This window comes from Gopherus evgoodei, chromosome 16, assembly GCF_007399415.2.
Source record: "Gopherus evgoodei ecotype Sinaloan lineage chromosome 16, rGopEvg1_v1.p, whole genome shotgun sequence".
Classification (NCBI taxonomy): domain Eukaryota; kingdom Metazoa; phylum Chordata; order Testudines; family Testudinidae; genus Gopherus; species Gopherus evgoodei.
In genome coordinates, this window is record NC_044337.1 from 13,652,682 (window position 1) to 13,669,833 (window position 17,152).

At 45.5% G+C, this 17,152-nt stretch overlaps 1 protein-coding gene across 8 annotated transcripts in view; it reads left to right on the top strand.

The window, feature by feature from the left end:
- Positions 1-17,152, top strand: part of LRRC8A (leucine rich repeat containing 8 VRAC subunit A) — a 37,056-nt gene that overhangs the window by 5,308 nt on the left and 14,596 nt on the right. For 3 of the 8 annotated variants that reach the window (XR_003996802.1, XM_030535716.1, XM_030535722.1), the window contains one exon: positions 13,441-15,604. Coding sequence is in view for 7 of the 8 variants with exons in the window: in XM_030535716.1 (XP_030391576.1) it covers positions 13,448-15,604 (2,157 nt within the window). In the remaining variant the exon portion in view is untranslated. Of the gene's footprint in view, positions 1-3,989; positions 4,094-4,588; positions 4,866-9,036; positions 9,121-13,286; positions 13,306-13,440; positions 15,605-17,152 lie in introns of those variants that run through there. The other 5 variants (XM_030535719.1, XM_030535721.1, XM_030535720.1 and 2 more) reach the window with 5 other exon arrangements.

Genomic DNA, 17,152 nt, shown 5'->3' on the forward strand with positions numbered 1-17,152 from the left:
CATGTCATCCAACCTCAGAGCACTGTACTGCACAGCGTGCTTTCTTTTCCTACTTCAGTGGCTTGTTGGGCTTTGTGGATGGATTTTGTTAGAAGGGGCACTGAATGGAGAGAATTGGGTTGGCACTTGAGGAAGGTGTTCCAAGCATAAATGGTGGACTTGGAAAAGGATACGAAGGGACACTGGGAAGGGAGCACTGCCGTATATGTAATAAAGTTTTTATAGAACTTGTATACAAGTAGGATTTTTTATTTTTTTTTTTACCATGGGGCAGATACAGACCACCAGCTCAGCTAGTACCTTAAAGAAGGGGTACCTGGAGGCAGTGTAGTGAGCCTCTTGACTGCATAACATCTCCAAATGAGTTAGTTGAGTTGTAGCACAGGCTTAATAGGTACAAACTGTTATCAAGTCAGAGTTATGACAGCCTATGTTTATAGGAAGGAGGCAGAGCCTATCAAAAGCTTTTGGGACACTTTTTAAAAACTATTTGTGTATAGTTTGTATTGTGACTTGGAATCCAGTTGAGTTAGCGAGGCTGTGCAACCCTTTTTAGTTCTTGTTGTTGCTATCAAATTGTTAGAGACTAAAAGCTACTCTACTGTGCCCACCCTGTTGTAAAAATAGCACCTATTCCTTACATACTGAGCATCAATGTTCACTGCAAAATTAACTTTATACATTGCAGGTAGTGCTAGCTGCTTTTCCTCAAGACCCAGGCTCTGTGCACAGCAAGGCATTGATACTGGCCTTGGTTAGGGTGACCAGACAGTAAGTGTGGGAAAAACTGGGATGGGGATAGGGGGTGGTAATAGGAGCCTATATAAGAGAGACCCAAAAATCAGGATTGTCCCTATAAAATTGGGACATCTGGTTACCCTAGCCTTGGTAAGATGTTCTCTTTTTACAGTTTTGTCCTCATTGGCTTCTGGTATCGGAGGGGTAGCCATGTTAGTCTGGATCTGTAAAAAGCACAGAGCCCTGTGGCACCTTATAGACTAATAGAAGTATTGGAGCATAAGCTTTCATGGGTGAATACCACTTCATCAGACACATGGTTTCTGGGTGATCTATGTGGAGCAGCTCAGAATTCTGGTATCTTTTCTCACTAGTGAGAACAGATTGATGGTGATCTGAACCTGATGTGTCGATTGCTGGATTTAGAATATTTGAGGAGTCTGTTTTCTGGAACACCCATATCCTGAATGCAAGACTTTCAGGATGAATAGGTGATCATACGATTATTCCTCCCTTTTTTTGAAAGACTGAGGTTACATATCACAGGATAGCTGGTGTCTTATTTATCTTCCTGCTGCTGCTGTCTGTCCAAGCCTTTCTTGGGTTTACCACTGGTTATCCATCCTGAGTGGATCTCTGGTCATGTTATCTATCAACCAAGAGTGTTTTTTTTTTGCTTGTTTCCTCCGCTTATAGTTTAAAAAAAGCTGTTGCACTCTTGCTTTCCATCTGATTGCATTCATCTCTTCCACAGTTGAACTATGAGATCTGAATAATCTAATTCAGATGACTCCTTGGGGAGAGGCTGTCTCAAAGTTTGATACTCAAAGCTTCCTATTCCAATTTAGTGATCCTGTCCTTTACCTAGAAGCTAGTCACAAAGTGCCAGTAAGTCCTTTTCATTCAGTTATTCCTAGTGGTCAGGAAAAGGAGATGTAAGGGCTGTCTAGGTATTTGAACAGCACAAACCACGATTTTGCCTGGCGCATTTGAGCGCGGGTTGACACTACACCAGTCCAAGGTTCCCCTGCCTGCTTCTTGGGTGTATGTTTTTATATGGAAGATGGAGATAAAAACTTTGTGAATCTTACTCTGAATTTGTTACATCATGGGGTTTAAATGGAGAGGTTTATATTTAAACTTCTATGTGGTGCTTGAAAGTCTCAAAGTATGCAGAGATCACATCTCTGCATAAAACACCCATAGTATCCTGATGGAATAAGATGGTTGAAAAAATCCACTGCCCTTTAAGCACTTGTACTCCCCATAGCTAAAAGAAAAAAAGACTAGCTGTGGATAGCCTGCTTCAGACACTGATTTGTACATTTATAATTCATAAGCACTAGACTGTGTGAGCTTGTCTCTTTGGCTTGCATCATTCTAGTAAGTCATCAGAAGTCACCCTTGTTTGTGCAGCTCTGTGTCATGCTGATGTTAGGATTGTTGCTCCAGTGTGGACTGCACTGATAACACCAAATTCCCTGGCTCACTTCCTTCCAGGATGGGGTGGAATGCCACCATAAATCAGGTCATGTGATCAAAGCTCCAATCTGGATTTTCTCTGTTCTGCTGCAGATGTTCTTCCCTGTACTTGTCAGGGCAGGCTTGCTTGTGTGCTGAGTAGACCATGAGTCACATGTTGCTGGAGCAAGAACTTGCTGCCAGTGCTGCCTCTGGCGTGTATTGCTGAAACACTTAGGGCTACAAATAGCATTTGCCTGCTCTCTGGGGCTGGATTGGGACTATGCCTCTCCTCCCCAGGAGTCCTACAGGGAAACTAATATGGAGATATACCTGTCTCATAGAGCTGGAAGGGACCATGAAGGGTCATTGAGTCCAGCCCCCTGCCTTCACTAGTAGGACCAAGTACTGATTTTGCCCCAGATCCCTAATTGGGCCCCCTCAAGGACTGAACGCACAACCCTGGGTTTAGCAGGCCAATGCTCAAACCACGGAGCTATCCCTCCTGTTTTCCTACCCACCATACCAGCAACTCGGGAATTGCTGAATGTTCCACGCCATCGGTGACTGGCTGCATGAGAATCTACCCATCCTGGCTATCAGCAGCTGGACTCCACTTGGCAGTGGGACTCCTGCAAAAAATGCAAACTGTGTGTCAGCAGCCACTGCTTAGTAAGGGCAGTTTATCTCAGTGATTCAGAAATGGTGATTATGTGGCTGGGAAGATGAATGCTGCATTGTAACCTGGCTGGCTTGTGTTGCTGTAGCTAAGGATGTGTCAATCCCACAGTGTAAAACACAAGTAAGAGGGATTAATATAATGCAATTCTGGGCTCAAATTTTGCGCTTGGTGTCCTCCACAAAGGGAAAACCCAGGACCTTAAAGCAGAAGGCTGACTTGCTGCCTTCGATCTGTAACCTTGAGTTTGAAAATGGAATATCTGTGTTAATGCTTTACACCAGGGGTTCTCAGACTTTTGTACTGGTGACCCCTTTCAGATAGCAAGTCTGAGTTTGACCCCCCCCCCCATAAATTTAAGTTGACTTTTTTTATATATATTTAACACCATTATAAATGCTGGAGCCAAAGCGGGGTTTGGGGTGGAGGCTGACAGCTCACGACCCCCCCCCATGTAATAACCTCGTGACCACCTGAAGGGGTCCCAACCCCCAGTTTGAGAACCTCTGCTTTACACTTCCTGGCTGTTGGTGTAACACTAACTCTTTGGAATGGAGTTGCTCTAATTCTAAATGCCCCATTTTAAACCTCTCATTTTAGCTGGAATGAAGGGTAATAAGGAGCCTCCAGAAGAACTTGTGTTGAGGGAATTGTCTTATTTTGCCTCAGTTGGAAGGTGTGTGTGTGTGGGGGGGGAGGTGGGTTATTTCTCTCCTGCTGCTTTAAACATGCTTCACTTTTTAAAGTGCTCTGAGACAGGATGGATTAAGTTACTTAGTTGGTTTCCTCTGCTGACAGTTTTCAGGCTTCTCCAGCTGAGCTCGCTGCTATCCTTCTGCTAGGAAAGCTTTTCTGAAAGATGGCTGGAAACTTGGGGCTGCTTCCAGCTCCTTTTTTTCCTTTAACTTTGGGGCAACTAAACATGTGGTGGTGGGAAAACTCCAGTCCTGCTTCTGGCCTGAAGAGTGTTTTTTAAATTGGACTCTAGTGTCTGAACAAAAGGGGCTTTGTGCTGCTGTCCTCAAGATTTCAGGGAGGGGAAGAAGCGGTAGGAAGGAAAGAGAAGCTGTGCTCTGCTGATTTTTTTGGTAACATGTCTGTGGCTCACCAGCAGGAAGAGCTGTACTTTTAAGAGGAATAAGTCCTCTCCCTGCATCTTCCTCTGATTCTGCCTGGGTCTGAACCAATCTTGTATCCCTGTTTTTCTTCTTGGAGGTAAGTAATCCTATGGGACAGCTGTTCACTTCTAGTTTCCAGCCCATATTTTGGGAGGAGGGCACCTTATATTATGAGTATATTCAAAATGGGCTAAAGATGGAACTGAATTATTGCAAGGGCAGAGAGGCAGATAAGATTGCAGTGCAGGCTGGGTTCATGTATTGTACACTGCATCTTTAAGGGTTAGGGCCTGCTCAGATTTAAGGGATCCTGGAAGAAACAGCCTAGGAAATTTTAAGATGACTTATCCAAGGATACCCTGGCTCTCTGGTCTGTAGTCACAGTATTTTTCTTGTGGTTACATAGCTGTAACCAGGGAGTGAGTCTGGTCAAGTGAAGGGTCAGTTAAGGTGTTCAGCAAACTAGTGAGATAAGCTGGCACATCATGCAAGGAACACAGTCAGTTTGAATCAAGGCTAGCCAGGTGCCGCTTTGTAGGGCCTGAGACACCCAGAGTTTCAGATGTGCAGTGTGTTGTGGGTGGGGTTGGTTTTGTTTTTTTTTTTTTGATACTGACTGATTCTACTTTCCATGTGTGGTAGTCATGCCCAGGACATCCCAGCTCTTGTGATCCATGATAAATGCCTTGCTGTGTGTCTCTGGATAAGAGATGGCAATGGCATTTGGTGACACTTGTGTCTGCAGTGATCACTGTGGTATGGCAAACCAGTTGTGAAAATCCATCTTTGCTGTAACTCCTGTTACAGTACCCTGTGTAAAACTATCCATACAGCTCTGTGAATCTGCTGCACATCATGGCTGGTGCACTGTAAGTTGTTACAATAATCATTCTAAATCTTTTAGCAAATGAAAGATTCTCTTGTTCCCACAGCCGACTGGTTAGAGAGGGGAGTATGATGGGACAGGACACCACATCCAGATGAATTTGTGAGGGCTAAAAAGACCCCATAGCAAAAAGTGCTCTTTCATTTAAATTTGGAGGCTGATGGTGATGTAGGGACCCTAAGAGGGGGTGGATTTATGGGGTGAGCTGGCATGTGGATCATTAGTCTTGTCTGCTTACACTTGAGTGAGGATGCAGTCTGCTGCCTTTCTCCTACCCTGGTAGAAGCAGGAGAGCTGCATATACTAGAAACAATCTGTGAGGAGGCATGAAATGAGCAATAGCAGCGTTCAACATACAGTTGGAGCCTTCAAAGAAATAGGCTGTCAGGGCTCTGTCATGTGGATCCTGGAATGGCCTGGGGCATTCACATCCACAGTCTTTAAGTGCATGAGATGAGAGGCTGTTGGGTGCCATTAACACTCAGACCCTCTCTAGCTATATCCTGAATGCTGCTGCTGGAACTGTCACAGTCTGCCCCACTTTCCCTTTCTGGGCAGATGCCAGTCTGAGTGGACCCAACTGCTGGATCCCATCTGCTTCTAAACCTCCTGAGTCTGGATAATGACTAGTCACTGGTCCTAGCTCTGGGTCTCTCAGGCACTCTCTTAGGTGCACCCCCATGTCGTTTGACACCCTTCTTGGGCAGTGGCACCCCACAGTCCAGTTACCTTAGACATGGAGTCGCTAACCTGAGCCTGAGAAGGAGCCACAATTTACCAATGTACATTGCCACAGTAATAAGTCAGCAGCTCCTCCCTTCCCTCCTGCTCCCCACACCTCCCACCCACTGTCAGTCCCACCGATTAGCACTTCCATCTCCCCCCACACACACACGCACCTCCCGATCAGCTGTTTTGTGGTGTGCAGGAGTCTGGGGGGAGAAGGGAGGAGTGAGGGCATGGCAGGCTCAGGGAAGGCGGTAGGAAGGGGTGGAATGGGGGTAGGGCCTGTGGCAGAGCCAGGGGTTGAGCAGTGAGTACCTCCTGGCACATTGAAAAGTTGGCACTTGTAGCTCCAGCCCCAGAGTCGGTGCCTATACAAGGAGCTACATATTAACTTCTGAAGAGCCACATGTGGCTCTGGAGCCACAAGTTGGTCACCTCCGCCTTAGACCCTGAAACCAGTACTCCAGCTCTCTTGAGCCCCGGTTACTTAGACAAATTCCCATAGCGCTCCTCCTGGCTCTGGGAGCTCTAATTTCTCAGTTAATGTGGCAGGAAATCACAAAATACTGGCTTAGCAAAGGAATTACGTCTAACAGCATGCCATAGAGCTACCGATATTGGGAAAGTAAGTCCTGAATGCAGCCCCTAAGTCTGATCTCCCTCCCTCCCTTGAGTCCTGAGTTTGATCAACATCCTTAGGCTAGGCAGCTCTTTGTGGCTTCCCTCTCCTCCAGTCCTGGTCGGACATGAGGCAGTGAACTGACTTGGCTTAGAAAAGTACCCCTGCTTTAAAACTGTCCCTTTTTTGCCCATATGCTTCTAATTCCAGATGTTGGGAACAGGACAGTGGAACACAGCAGATACTGGCTGCTATAAAATGGCCCTTAATTCCACTGTTTTGTCTAGCACCTGTGGAACCTGCCCTGCCTCTGAGAGGAATGAGTATTGGATGAGGAGTATTTTGACTTCTAGTCTTCGGTTATCCTGCATAATTTTAAATAAACTAGGGAAATGCAACTTAGATGGAGCTACTATAAGGTGGGTGCATAACTGGTTGGAAAACCATTCCCAGAGTAGTAACCAGTGCTTCACAGACAAACTGGAAGGGTATATTGAGAGGGGTCCCATAGGGATCAGTTCTGGGTCTGGTTCTGTTCAATATCTTAATGATTTAGATAATGGAATAGAGTACACTTATAAAGTTTGTGGGAGGGGTTGCATATGTTTTGGAGGATAGGATTAAAATTCAGAATGATCTGGAGAAATGGTCTGAAGTAAATAGGATGAAATTAAAGAAGGACAAATGCGAAGTGCTCCACTTAAAAGGAACAATCAGTTGCACACACGCAAAATGAGAAATGACTGCCTAGGAAGGAATACTGTGGAAAGGGATCCGGGGGTCATAGGGGACCGCAAGCTAAATATGAGTCAACAGTGTAAACACTGTTGTGCGGGGAGGGGGAAAAAAGCTAACATTCTGGGATGTATTAGTAGGAGTGTTGCAAGCAAGAGATAAGTAATTCTTCTGCTCTACTCTGTGCTGATTAGGCCTCAATTGGAGTATTATGTCCAGTTCTGGGTGCCACATTTCAAGAAAGATGTGGACAAATTGGAGACAGTCCAGAGAAGAGCAACAAAAATGATGAAAGGTCTAGAAAACATGATATATGAGGGAAGATGGGGGGGGGGGGGACTGGTTTTCTTTAGTCTGGAGAAGGGATGACTGAGAGGGGACATAAGTTTTCAAGTACATATACAGTTCTTACAAAGAGAAGGAAGAAAAATAGCTCTTAACCTCTGAGGATAGGACAAGAAGCAATGGGCTTAAATTGCAGCAAGGGTGATTTAGGGTGGACTTTAGGGAAAACTTCCTAACTGTCAGGGTGGTTAAGCACTGGAATAAATTGTCTAGGGAGGTTGTAGAATCTCCATCATTGGAGCAAGCTAGACACACATCTGTCAGGAATGGTCTAGATAATACTTACTCCTGCCATGAGTGCAGGGGACTGGACTAGATTATTTCTAGAAGACAAGATATTTCCTGCCTCCACCTTATTGAGGATTCACTTGTTGACAAGTATAAATAGACCATAGCCTGAGCCAAACTCAACAGACTTTAAATCAAACAATTCCTTAACCCATCAGGAATTGCAGGATATAAATGGAGACTTTCGACCCCATGCAGCTGGCAGAGGTAGTTATTGCAGTAAGCCTGCATTCCCTCCCCCCCATGGATTCAGTGTGTTTCTTGCTCCTCCTCCTCCTACCCCCCAGAAGCAGGCCAGAGTGATGACTCTGGTAAGGCTGGCTTGCTGCTGTAAGAGATGATAATTCCTGTCTTGGTGACATTAGCTGAGTCTGACAGTTCCAGCCTGACAGGATCTAGAATCCCGGAACTACATCCTGGAACCAAATCCCAGCCTTAAGATCTGGATCACAAATTCCTGAGATGAGTTTTTTCCCTTCTGGCTTTCTTAAAAATCTACTAAATGGAAGTACCAGGCAATTAACACTTCCTGCTCCACATGGTGAATTTTACCCGGTAACTGGACATTCTGGGGGTGAAAATCTTTGGGGGCTGTGGGGTAGGTTGACCAGCTGTCCTGATTTTATAGGGATAGTCCAGATATGTGGGGCTTTGTCTTATATATGCACGCATTACCCCTCCCACCCCCATCCTGATCTTTCACACTTGCTGTCTGGTCACCCTACTGTGGGGGGAGGGGGGCTGAGCAATAGCTTTATTTCTTCTCCGTTGGATTGTAAGGTGTTATTGAGACAGGGTGCAACCCCTTCTTAACCCAAATGAATAACATCTGAGTTTTAATTACATATGGCTGCAGGGAAGAGGGAAAATGAAATAGGATCCTACACTGTACTCTAACAGAACCATGAATGAATTACAATCTTTGCTTTTAACCCCTTTTGCTACTAGTGCTAAGCGTGAATGATTGCAGATCAACATGATGCAATCTCTGAATGCTGTCTGCTAGGGGAGTATTGGGAGAATATTGTACTACTTAGCAGATCGCCTTTAGAAACTCGTGGGAAGGCTGGAAGCCTGGGGTGAAGCCTGAATGGTAGTGGTGAGGCTCTGACCTTATAAAATCTCTACTGTTATATGAATCACCCAGAAATGAAGCTGTGGTTTTCCACAAGTGTAGGCGGGTTTAGGAAGCCCAGCCCTGTTAGAGAGCTAGCTACATTCCAGCAGATGTGTGTGGCTAATGTAGGCTTTCCCCTTTCTCCAGATGTTTTAGTCTTATCTCAGCCATTTGAGCACAGAACTCCTCTTCCTTTGTGTGAGGCATCCGTGGGATAAGGGCCGAGGGGACTTTCCATATGAGTTCTATTCTGTTCCCTGGGATCAGGATGAGGGAGAGGGATCTATGTGAAACCTCTTGTCTTTTCATCCCCTGGGAGTGCAGCCTGCCATTAAGTTTTGGCTCATCACTATGGAATTGTTTCACAGTCTTTTCCAGCCTACTCCAGCAGAAATCCTAAAGCAGAAAGTAAGTATCCTGCTCTGATATTTATGGGGTAGGGATGGAGAAATGGATTACTTGGATGGATGAGTTAGTAGTGGCCAAAAGTTTTTACTAGGACATGTTTAGTCTCGGCAAAAAATTCAAGAATGGAATAGACACTGATACTGCACTTCCTTGTCTAGTCTATGGTCAAATAAAGGGCGTAAATATCCAGGACACTAATTCAGGAACCTTTTTGACACTAAGCTCACTCAAATTTTAGGTGTATTTGGGGGGAGGGTGATGAGAGAAACTTAGCTCTCTCCTTGTACCTGATAGTACTTCGGTGCTTTCCATCTGAGCATCTCAAAGTGCTTTGCAAATTGTAATTAAGGGCTTGTCTACATCAGAAAGTTGCAGCGCTGGTGAGGGAGTTACAGCGCTGCAACTTTGAAGGTGTACACATCTGCAGGGCATCACCAGCGCTGCAACTCCCTGTTTGCAGCGCTGGCCGTACTCCCGTTTTGTCTCGGGTGTAGAGGATCCAGCGCTGGTGATCCAATGTAGACACTTACCAGCGCTTTTCTTGACCTCTGTGGAAGGAGGAAGCCTCTGGTAATCAAGCTGGTCTCCTTCCGCGGCTTGCTCTCGCGTTCCCGGAACCCCGAGCAAGCAGGTCTCCTTCCCTGCGGTTTGCAGGGTGGTCCGGGGAACGCGAGAGCAAACCGCGGCGAAGCTGGTCTCCTTTCCCGGTTTGCTCTCGCGTTCCCCGAACCCCCCTTGAAGCCGCCCAACAGCGCTGCAGTGTGGCCACATCTAACACCACTTGCAGCGCTGGTTGCTGTAAGTGGGGCCACTCTGCAGCGCTGGCCCTATACAGCTGTACTAATACAGCTGTAACAACCAGCGCTGCAAAATTTTAGATGTAGACATGGCCTAAGTCTCAGTACCTAGTGGGATACAGATTGCCCTAGTTCAGTGGCTCTCAACCTTTCTAGACTACTGTATCCCTTTCAGGAGTCTGATTTGTCTTGGGTACTCCCAAATTTCATCTCACTTAAAAACTACTGACTTACAAAATCAGACATAAAAATACAAAAGTGTCACAGCACACTATTACTGAAAAATTGCTTACTATTTCATTTTTACCATACAATTATAAAAATAAATCAGTTGGGATATAAATATTGTACTTGCATTTCAGTGTATAGTGTAGAGCAGTATAAACAAGTCATTGTGTGACATTTTAGTTTGTACTGACTTCACTAGTGCTTTTTATGTAGCTTATTGTAAATCTAGGCAAATATCTAGACAAGTTGATGTATCCACTGGAACACTTTTGTGTATCCCCAGGAGTACGCTGACCCTGGTTGAGAATCATTGCCCTTGTTTTTATATGGGGAAACTGAGGCACAGATGGAGTGACTTGCCCAAGGCCTCACAGCAAACTGGTGGCAGAGCCAGAAATAGAACTTAAAACTTGCTGGCCTCTGTTCTGACCAGTACCTGGCATCTTCTGAAAATGTGACGTTCCCCTTCTCCCCCTGCCAAATTCATAACTCTTTAGTCCTGATCAGATCAACCCATTCAGCTAGTCACTCATCATGCAGTTCCTCTGCTATGCTCAGCTGGCACACTGCAGCTAAATGAACCAGCCAGTGCACCTTACGGTCCCATGCCTACCATCTCTTCTCTGTGACAGCTGCTTTTTTGTTGGCTTGTTCACATCCCCCAAATTACTGCTCCCTATGCCTGGGCCTCAGCAACCTGTTGGCCCATAGTGGCCAGAGCCATAGTTCCTTCCTCCTTGGCTTACTGAACTTCCAGAACACATTCCCCTGGCTTTAAGTGGCTTCTATTTGAAACACGTCACTTCAAGAGATCACAAGTGAAATTCTCAGGACTTGAAGAGTAACTGGACGCCTTTTAATTTGGAGGGCTGAACTTAGTAGCCAGAAGCTGATACAAAAGTTGCTAAACGTGGATGCCAGTGAGGTCCAGGTAAACACCCTATTATGAAGCCAGTCTTCTGCTACTGGGAAGGAGGTGCATGCTGGGATTCCTACAGAAGTGCTGTTCTTGGACCATGCATAGAGGGTTAATTTTTGGCATGGGCATCTGGCTTGTAGGTGTCTAAATCTGAAGCCCCTCCCTATTCTGGCTGCTTTAATGGAGAAACTTTGTCTTTTTACCCAATCCCTCCCACCCCAAAGCCACCTGGGTGTGGGTGTGTGTGGGTGATCTATTCCTCTACCACCTTCCCTAGAATCTGCACTTCAAGGGTGGTCCACTAGTGCCTGCAGCTCCTGCTTGTAGCTTTCCCAAGCAGCAACAAATCAAAATTGGCAACTTACCATTTATTGTCCTGGAAAGCTATGACCTGCAAACTAGGCACTGGAGCAGACTCAGGAAAACAGTTCTGTATCGGTTTACTTTTGGAAGGCTTACTTTGCAGCTCTTTGGGTTGAAAACTCTTCTAAAATGCAAGCTTAATTTCAGAAATGGATTGCTACCGTGCTCCATATATCAGGGAATGTTTCCAACTTGCCACTGGAGATTTTTTTTTTTCTTCCAAGCCCTGTTGTATTTTAATCCTCATTCCCCTAGCACCTGTGATAAAGACCCTCTGAGAAAATATTCTTCTCTTAATGGTGCCTTCACTGGGGGGAGGAATGAAGGGGCTGGGTCCCTGCCTCCCCCATTTCTTTACTATTTAGTTTCCCTCAAAGTGGCTGAAAGATTAGTGCTTTGTCACTTTGATCTTAGCTTGTTTCCAGCTATTTTGTGGCTGTACCACTGCTTTTCCCTTACACCTAGAACTGAGCATGATGCTAGGAGCCCAATGAAAGCTCCTGAGTGATGGACAAGGAAGCATTATAGTGAGTTCAGTATTATCCAGGCTGGTCCTGGGGTGCTGCGCTTTGTGTGTGTGTGTGTGTGGTTTACAGGCTTAAAACTCAGTCAAAAAACCTCTACATCACTGAACTACAGTGCAAGCTGTGTACTAATGTCTCTGCTTCCCAGAACTTGTGTTCCCTTGTGTGAAAGTAGAATGAATTATATAGTAAGAATAGAAAGGGTTAAAGAAATGTTGTCTTAAGCAAAGTTGTTGGAATGTTGCAACCAGGTGTCAGGAATACAGACATTAACATAGAACAATTGCACCCTTTAAGGGCAATTGGTGAAGCATTAGCCTTAGATCGATAACAGTTAGTAAGGAAATAAGATATGCATGCTGTGCCCCAGATGAATTTTACTATTTTGATTTCTTTGTCCCTTTGTCTAAATTCCCGCTCTTTTATCTGTATAAATAAGACTGCTTGGGCCTTGCATGGCCACTCACATATTCTGAATGTTATTGGTGGAGCACTGCGCTAATAAACAGAGTGGTCTGACAAATTGTGAGTCCTGATTCTAACTTTGACACTTGTGATGCTTAAACCCCTGTCTAGATGTATGCTGTCAGGTAGGAGTGGCTGACTGGAGAACTTAATTTAATTCTGTTAATCCTCCTCCCTTCCTCACGTATCAAGTTAATGGCAATACAAGAAAATGTAGAGACCATATACATTGGAATCTTGTAACTGCATCCCATACAGAACAAATAACTCAGCCCTCTTGCAGGGATTAGTGCATAGAAAAGAGCAAAGTCTTGCTAAATGAAGGGGAAAGGCATGCTATCCAGCCTTTCCCACTGTCCCTGTTTTCTCTCTCTCCAGTTTGTTTCCTCAAAGATGATAGTGAACTTCCTTAGTGAGGCAACACTGGGAAATAGTTCTCTATTTTCTGTGTCGTTTCAGACAATGCACCTTTCCAAGCTTGTGGGACAGCAGCAATAATGCAGAACTGATCTATTTTTTTCAGCATGTTTGTGCACTTAGAACACGTAGCTGCCTGCTTTCTGTGAACATAATGCTTCTGAAAGGTGGCAGGCTCACCATACTAGAAACTGAATTTCTTAGTCATGGAATTTGGTGCAATAGTAGGGCAAGCCTCTACATGCCAGCCTATCAACATAGTCACCAGGACCATGTTTAGCTATCTCTAGAGGTGAGAGTCCTTGGTCCCTCAGACTGTTAATTAAGGATGCAGTTGTGGTGGCTTGTGATGGATACCAATTTGTCAGGAATTAAGACCACATACTAACTTCACACAAACCTCTAAGCAGCTAACTGCTCTTGCTCATTATGGAACTTCATTTATTTATCTCAAAATTGGACTTGAAATCGTGTGGGTTTGTTTTTTTTTGACTGAGCCAGCAGATACCTTCTGTATATAATCTGATCTCCCTGCTTTCCTTGTCTTCACTTAAAAACAAAACAAACTGTTCTCTTCCAGTAACATCTGCCTGTGGCTTCCTTTTAGGTGAACCATGATTCCTGTCACTGAACTGCGCTATTTTGCTGATACCCAGCCAGCATACCGCATCCTGAAACCATGGTGGGATGTCTTCACGGACTACATTTCCATAGTCATGTTGATGATTGCAGTATTTGGAGGGACGCTTCAGGTCACCCAGGACAAAATGATCTGCTTGCCCTGCAAATGGGTTACCAAAGACTCCTGCAATGACTCTTTCAGAGGTTGGACAGCTGCAATTCCAGACCCCACTTACTATAACTCTAGTCTTGTCCCATCTCAGGACACTGGGCCTACAGGGATCCGATATGACCTAGACCGGCACCAGTATAACTATGTGGATGCAGTGTGCTATGAGAATCGCCTTCACTGGTTTGCCAAGTATTTCCCTTACCTGGTGCTGCTACATACTCTGATCTTTTTGGCTTGCAGCAATTTCTGGTTCAAGTTCCCACGGACCAGCTCCAAGCTGGAGCATTTTGTGTCTATTCTGCTGAAGTGTTTTGACTCCCCCTGGACGACAAGAGCACTGTCTGAGACAGTGGTGGAGGAGAGTGATCCCAAGCCTGCATTTGGGAAGATGAATGGCTCCATGGACAAGAAATCTTCCACGGTCAGTGAGGATGTGGAAGCCACTGTCCCAATGCTACAGAGAACAAAGTCGCGGATTGAGCAAGGGATTGTCGATCGCTCTGAGACGGGCGTCCTGGACAAGAAAGAAGGGGAACAGGCCAAAGCGCTTTTTGAGAAAGTTAAAAAGTTCCGCACACATGTGGAGGAGGGAGACATAGTCTATCGCCTCTATATGAGACAAACCATCATCAAGGTGATCAAGTTCATCCTGATCATCTGCTACACTGTCTACTATGTCAACAACATCACGTTTGACATTGACTGCAAGGTGGACATCGAGAGCCTGACAGGTTATCGCATGTACCGCTGTGCTCACCCTCTTGCCACTCTCTTCAAAATCCTAGCCTCTTTCTACATTAGCCTGGTGATCTTTTATGGACTGATCTGCATGTACACACTCTGGTGGATGCTGAGGCGATCCCTCAAGAAATATTCCTTTGAGTCCATCCGGGAGGAGAGCAGCTATAGTGACATCCCTGATGTCAAGAATGACTTTGCTTTCATGCTGCACCTGATCGACCAGTATGACCCCCTCTACTCCAAGCGATTCGCTGTCTTTCTGTCTGAGGTGAGTGAGAACAAGCTGCGGCAGCTGAACCTCAACAATGAGTGGACCTTGGAGAAGCTGCGCCAGAGGATCACAAAGAACTCCCAGGACAAGCTGGAGCTGCATCTCTTCATGCTGAGTGGCATCCCCGACACAGTTTTTGACCTTATCGAGTTGGAGGTGCTGAAGCTGGAGCTCATTCCTGATGTTACTATCCCACCAAGCATTGCCCAGCTCACCAGCCTTAAGGAGCTGTGGCTCTACCACACGGCTGCCAAAATTGAGGCCCCAGCCCTTGCCTTCTTGAGGGAGAACCTGAAATCTTTGCACATTAAGTTCACAGACATAAAGGAAATCCCTCTGTGGATTTATAGCCTAAAGACTTTGGAGGAGCTCCACTTGACAGGGAACCTGAGTGCAGAGAACAACCGTTACATTGTGATCGACGGATTGAGGGAATTGAAGCGGCTCAAGGTACTTCGGCTGAAGAGCAACCTCACCAAGCTGCCACAGGTGGTGACGGATGTTGGTGTGCACCTCCAGAAGCTCTCCATCAACAACGAGGGTACCAAGCTCATTGTTCTCAACAGCCTTAAGAAGATGGTCAACCTGACAGAGCTGGAGCTGATCCGCTGCGACCTGGAACGCATCCCGCACTCTATCTTCAGTCTCCACAACCTCCAAGAGATTGACTTGAAGGACAATAACCTCAAGACCATTGAGGAGATCATCAGCTTCCAGCACCTACACCGTCTCACTTGCCTTAAGCTGTGGTACAACCATATCGCCTACATCCCCATGCAGATCGGCAACCTCACCAACTTGGAGCGCCTTTACCTTAACCGCAACAAGATAGAGAAGATACCCACCCAGCTTTTCTATTGCCGGAAGCTGCGGTACTTGGATCTCAGCCACAATAACTTGACTTCCATACCAGCAGATGTTGGGCTACTGCAGAACCTGCAGAACCTAGCTGTGACAGCCAACAGGGTAAGTGAGGAGGGAGTGTGGCGGAGATGCATGGATTGGATAAAGCTGCATTTTAAGATTCCTGCTGCTTGCTATACTTTTGTTCCTTGTCTATACAAGTTTCTTACGATGAAACTTTGCAAAGACAAACCCAAATCTTCAATTAAAATTCTTTTGGGCTAATGGATAGATTGCAAACATAACTGTTTTGGCTGCTCTTCAGTAGTTTCTTAGAACAGAGAACTGAGAAATTACACTTAAACCATTTGCATTTGTAATATAAGCTGAGGCCATTAGCCACCTATGTGTTTCTGCATAGGACTGCTGTCAGAGTGTTTTTTATGGTGCTATAAGTGTACACAATGCTCTACAGAAAACATTGAGACAGGACCTGCCTTGAAGAGTTCACAATCAAATATCAAATACTTCCTCCATGAGAATCTTGTTAAGGAGATCCGCATACAGGAGGCTTTGTGAAAAGTAGCTTTTACACACAGCACTGGGCTACATAGTGCCCAGGAAGTGACTGTTCCAAGCATAAGGGGCAATATGAATGCAGGTGGAAAACTCAGAGTGGGAGGACAATGCAAAAGGAACAGCTAATGTGAAAGAGCAGCATAGGAGCATAGGAAACAAGAGGATGTGGGATGTAATTAGCTGCCTTTATTTTGCAGAAGAAAATAGGTAAAGGTGGAGCTGTGCAGAGATTTAAAGGTTTAGTATGCTGCAAAGACCTTGATCCATTTATTATTTAATTCTCCAATATTAATCCCATAGGAATGTCCTAGAAATGTAGGTAACCGTTACTCATCAGTTGCTCACTGGGCAGGTAACAGCATTTTGGAAACTGGTATCTGCATGATCTAAAAACAACAGAAGTAGACATGCAGCAGTTTCTTCGTAAATTACAAACCCAGTAGATGCCATTTTATACATGTTAGATAATGGCTCTCCATGCAGCACACTGTCAAGAACCACCTGTTGACAAGTAGTTGGACTCTGAAAGAGTCTTTCTAGTGTCTTGTACAATTAGAGACACTTATTCTGTGTAGCCTTTTCTCTAACTACCACTTTAAAAGACCTTTTGTTTGTAGTACCAGAAGCAAACTCGGAGCTGAAATATCTGAGTTGGTGCACTGTCCTTAGCCTATATAGTGAGCTAAATCAGGCCAGATCTACACCACAAACTTAAATCAGTATAACTACATCGCTCAGGGGAGTGGAGTTGGGGCAAGCCCATGTACTCCTGCCAGGTGGAGCAGGGTGAGCCCCTGCACCCTGGCAGGAGCACTGAGCAGAGCAGGGGGGTTGGTGGTGGTGTGCACATTTTTACAGGGCACCCCATTTTTATGGGAGCCCCTGGCCAGAGCATCTATGTGCCCTGCCATCTCCCCCCTTTGCAAGGCCAGTGGGAGAGGCAGTTAGATCACTCCTACTCCTCTGCCCCTGTCATTGCCCACCTATCTACGCCACTGCTGTACCAGGAGGTCCCTGGCATGTAGTGTTTTGGTATCCTTCACTCTTTTCAAGAACACTACCCTGATATATACCTGGGACCCACTGTAGTGC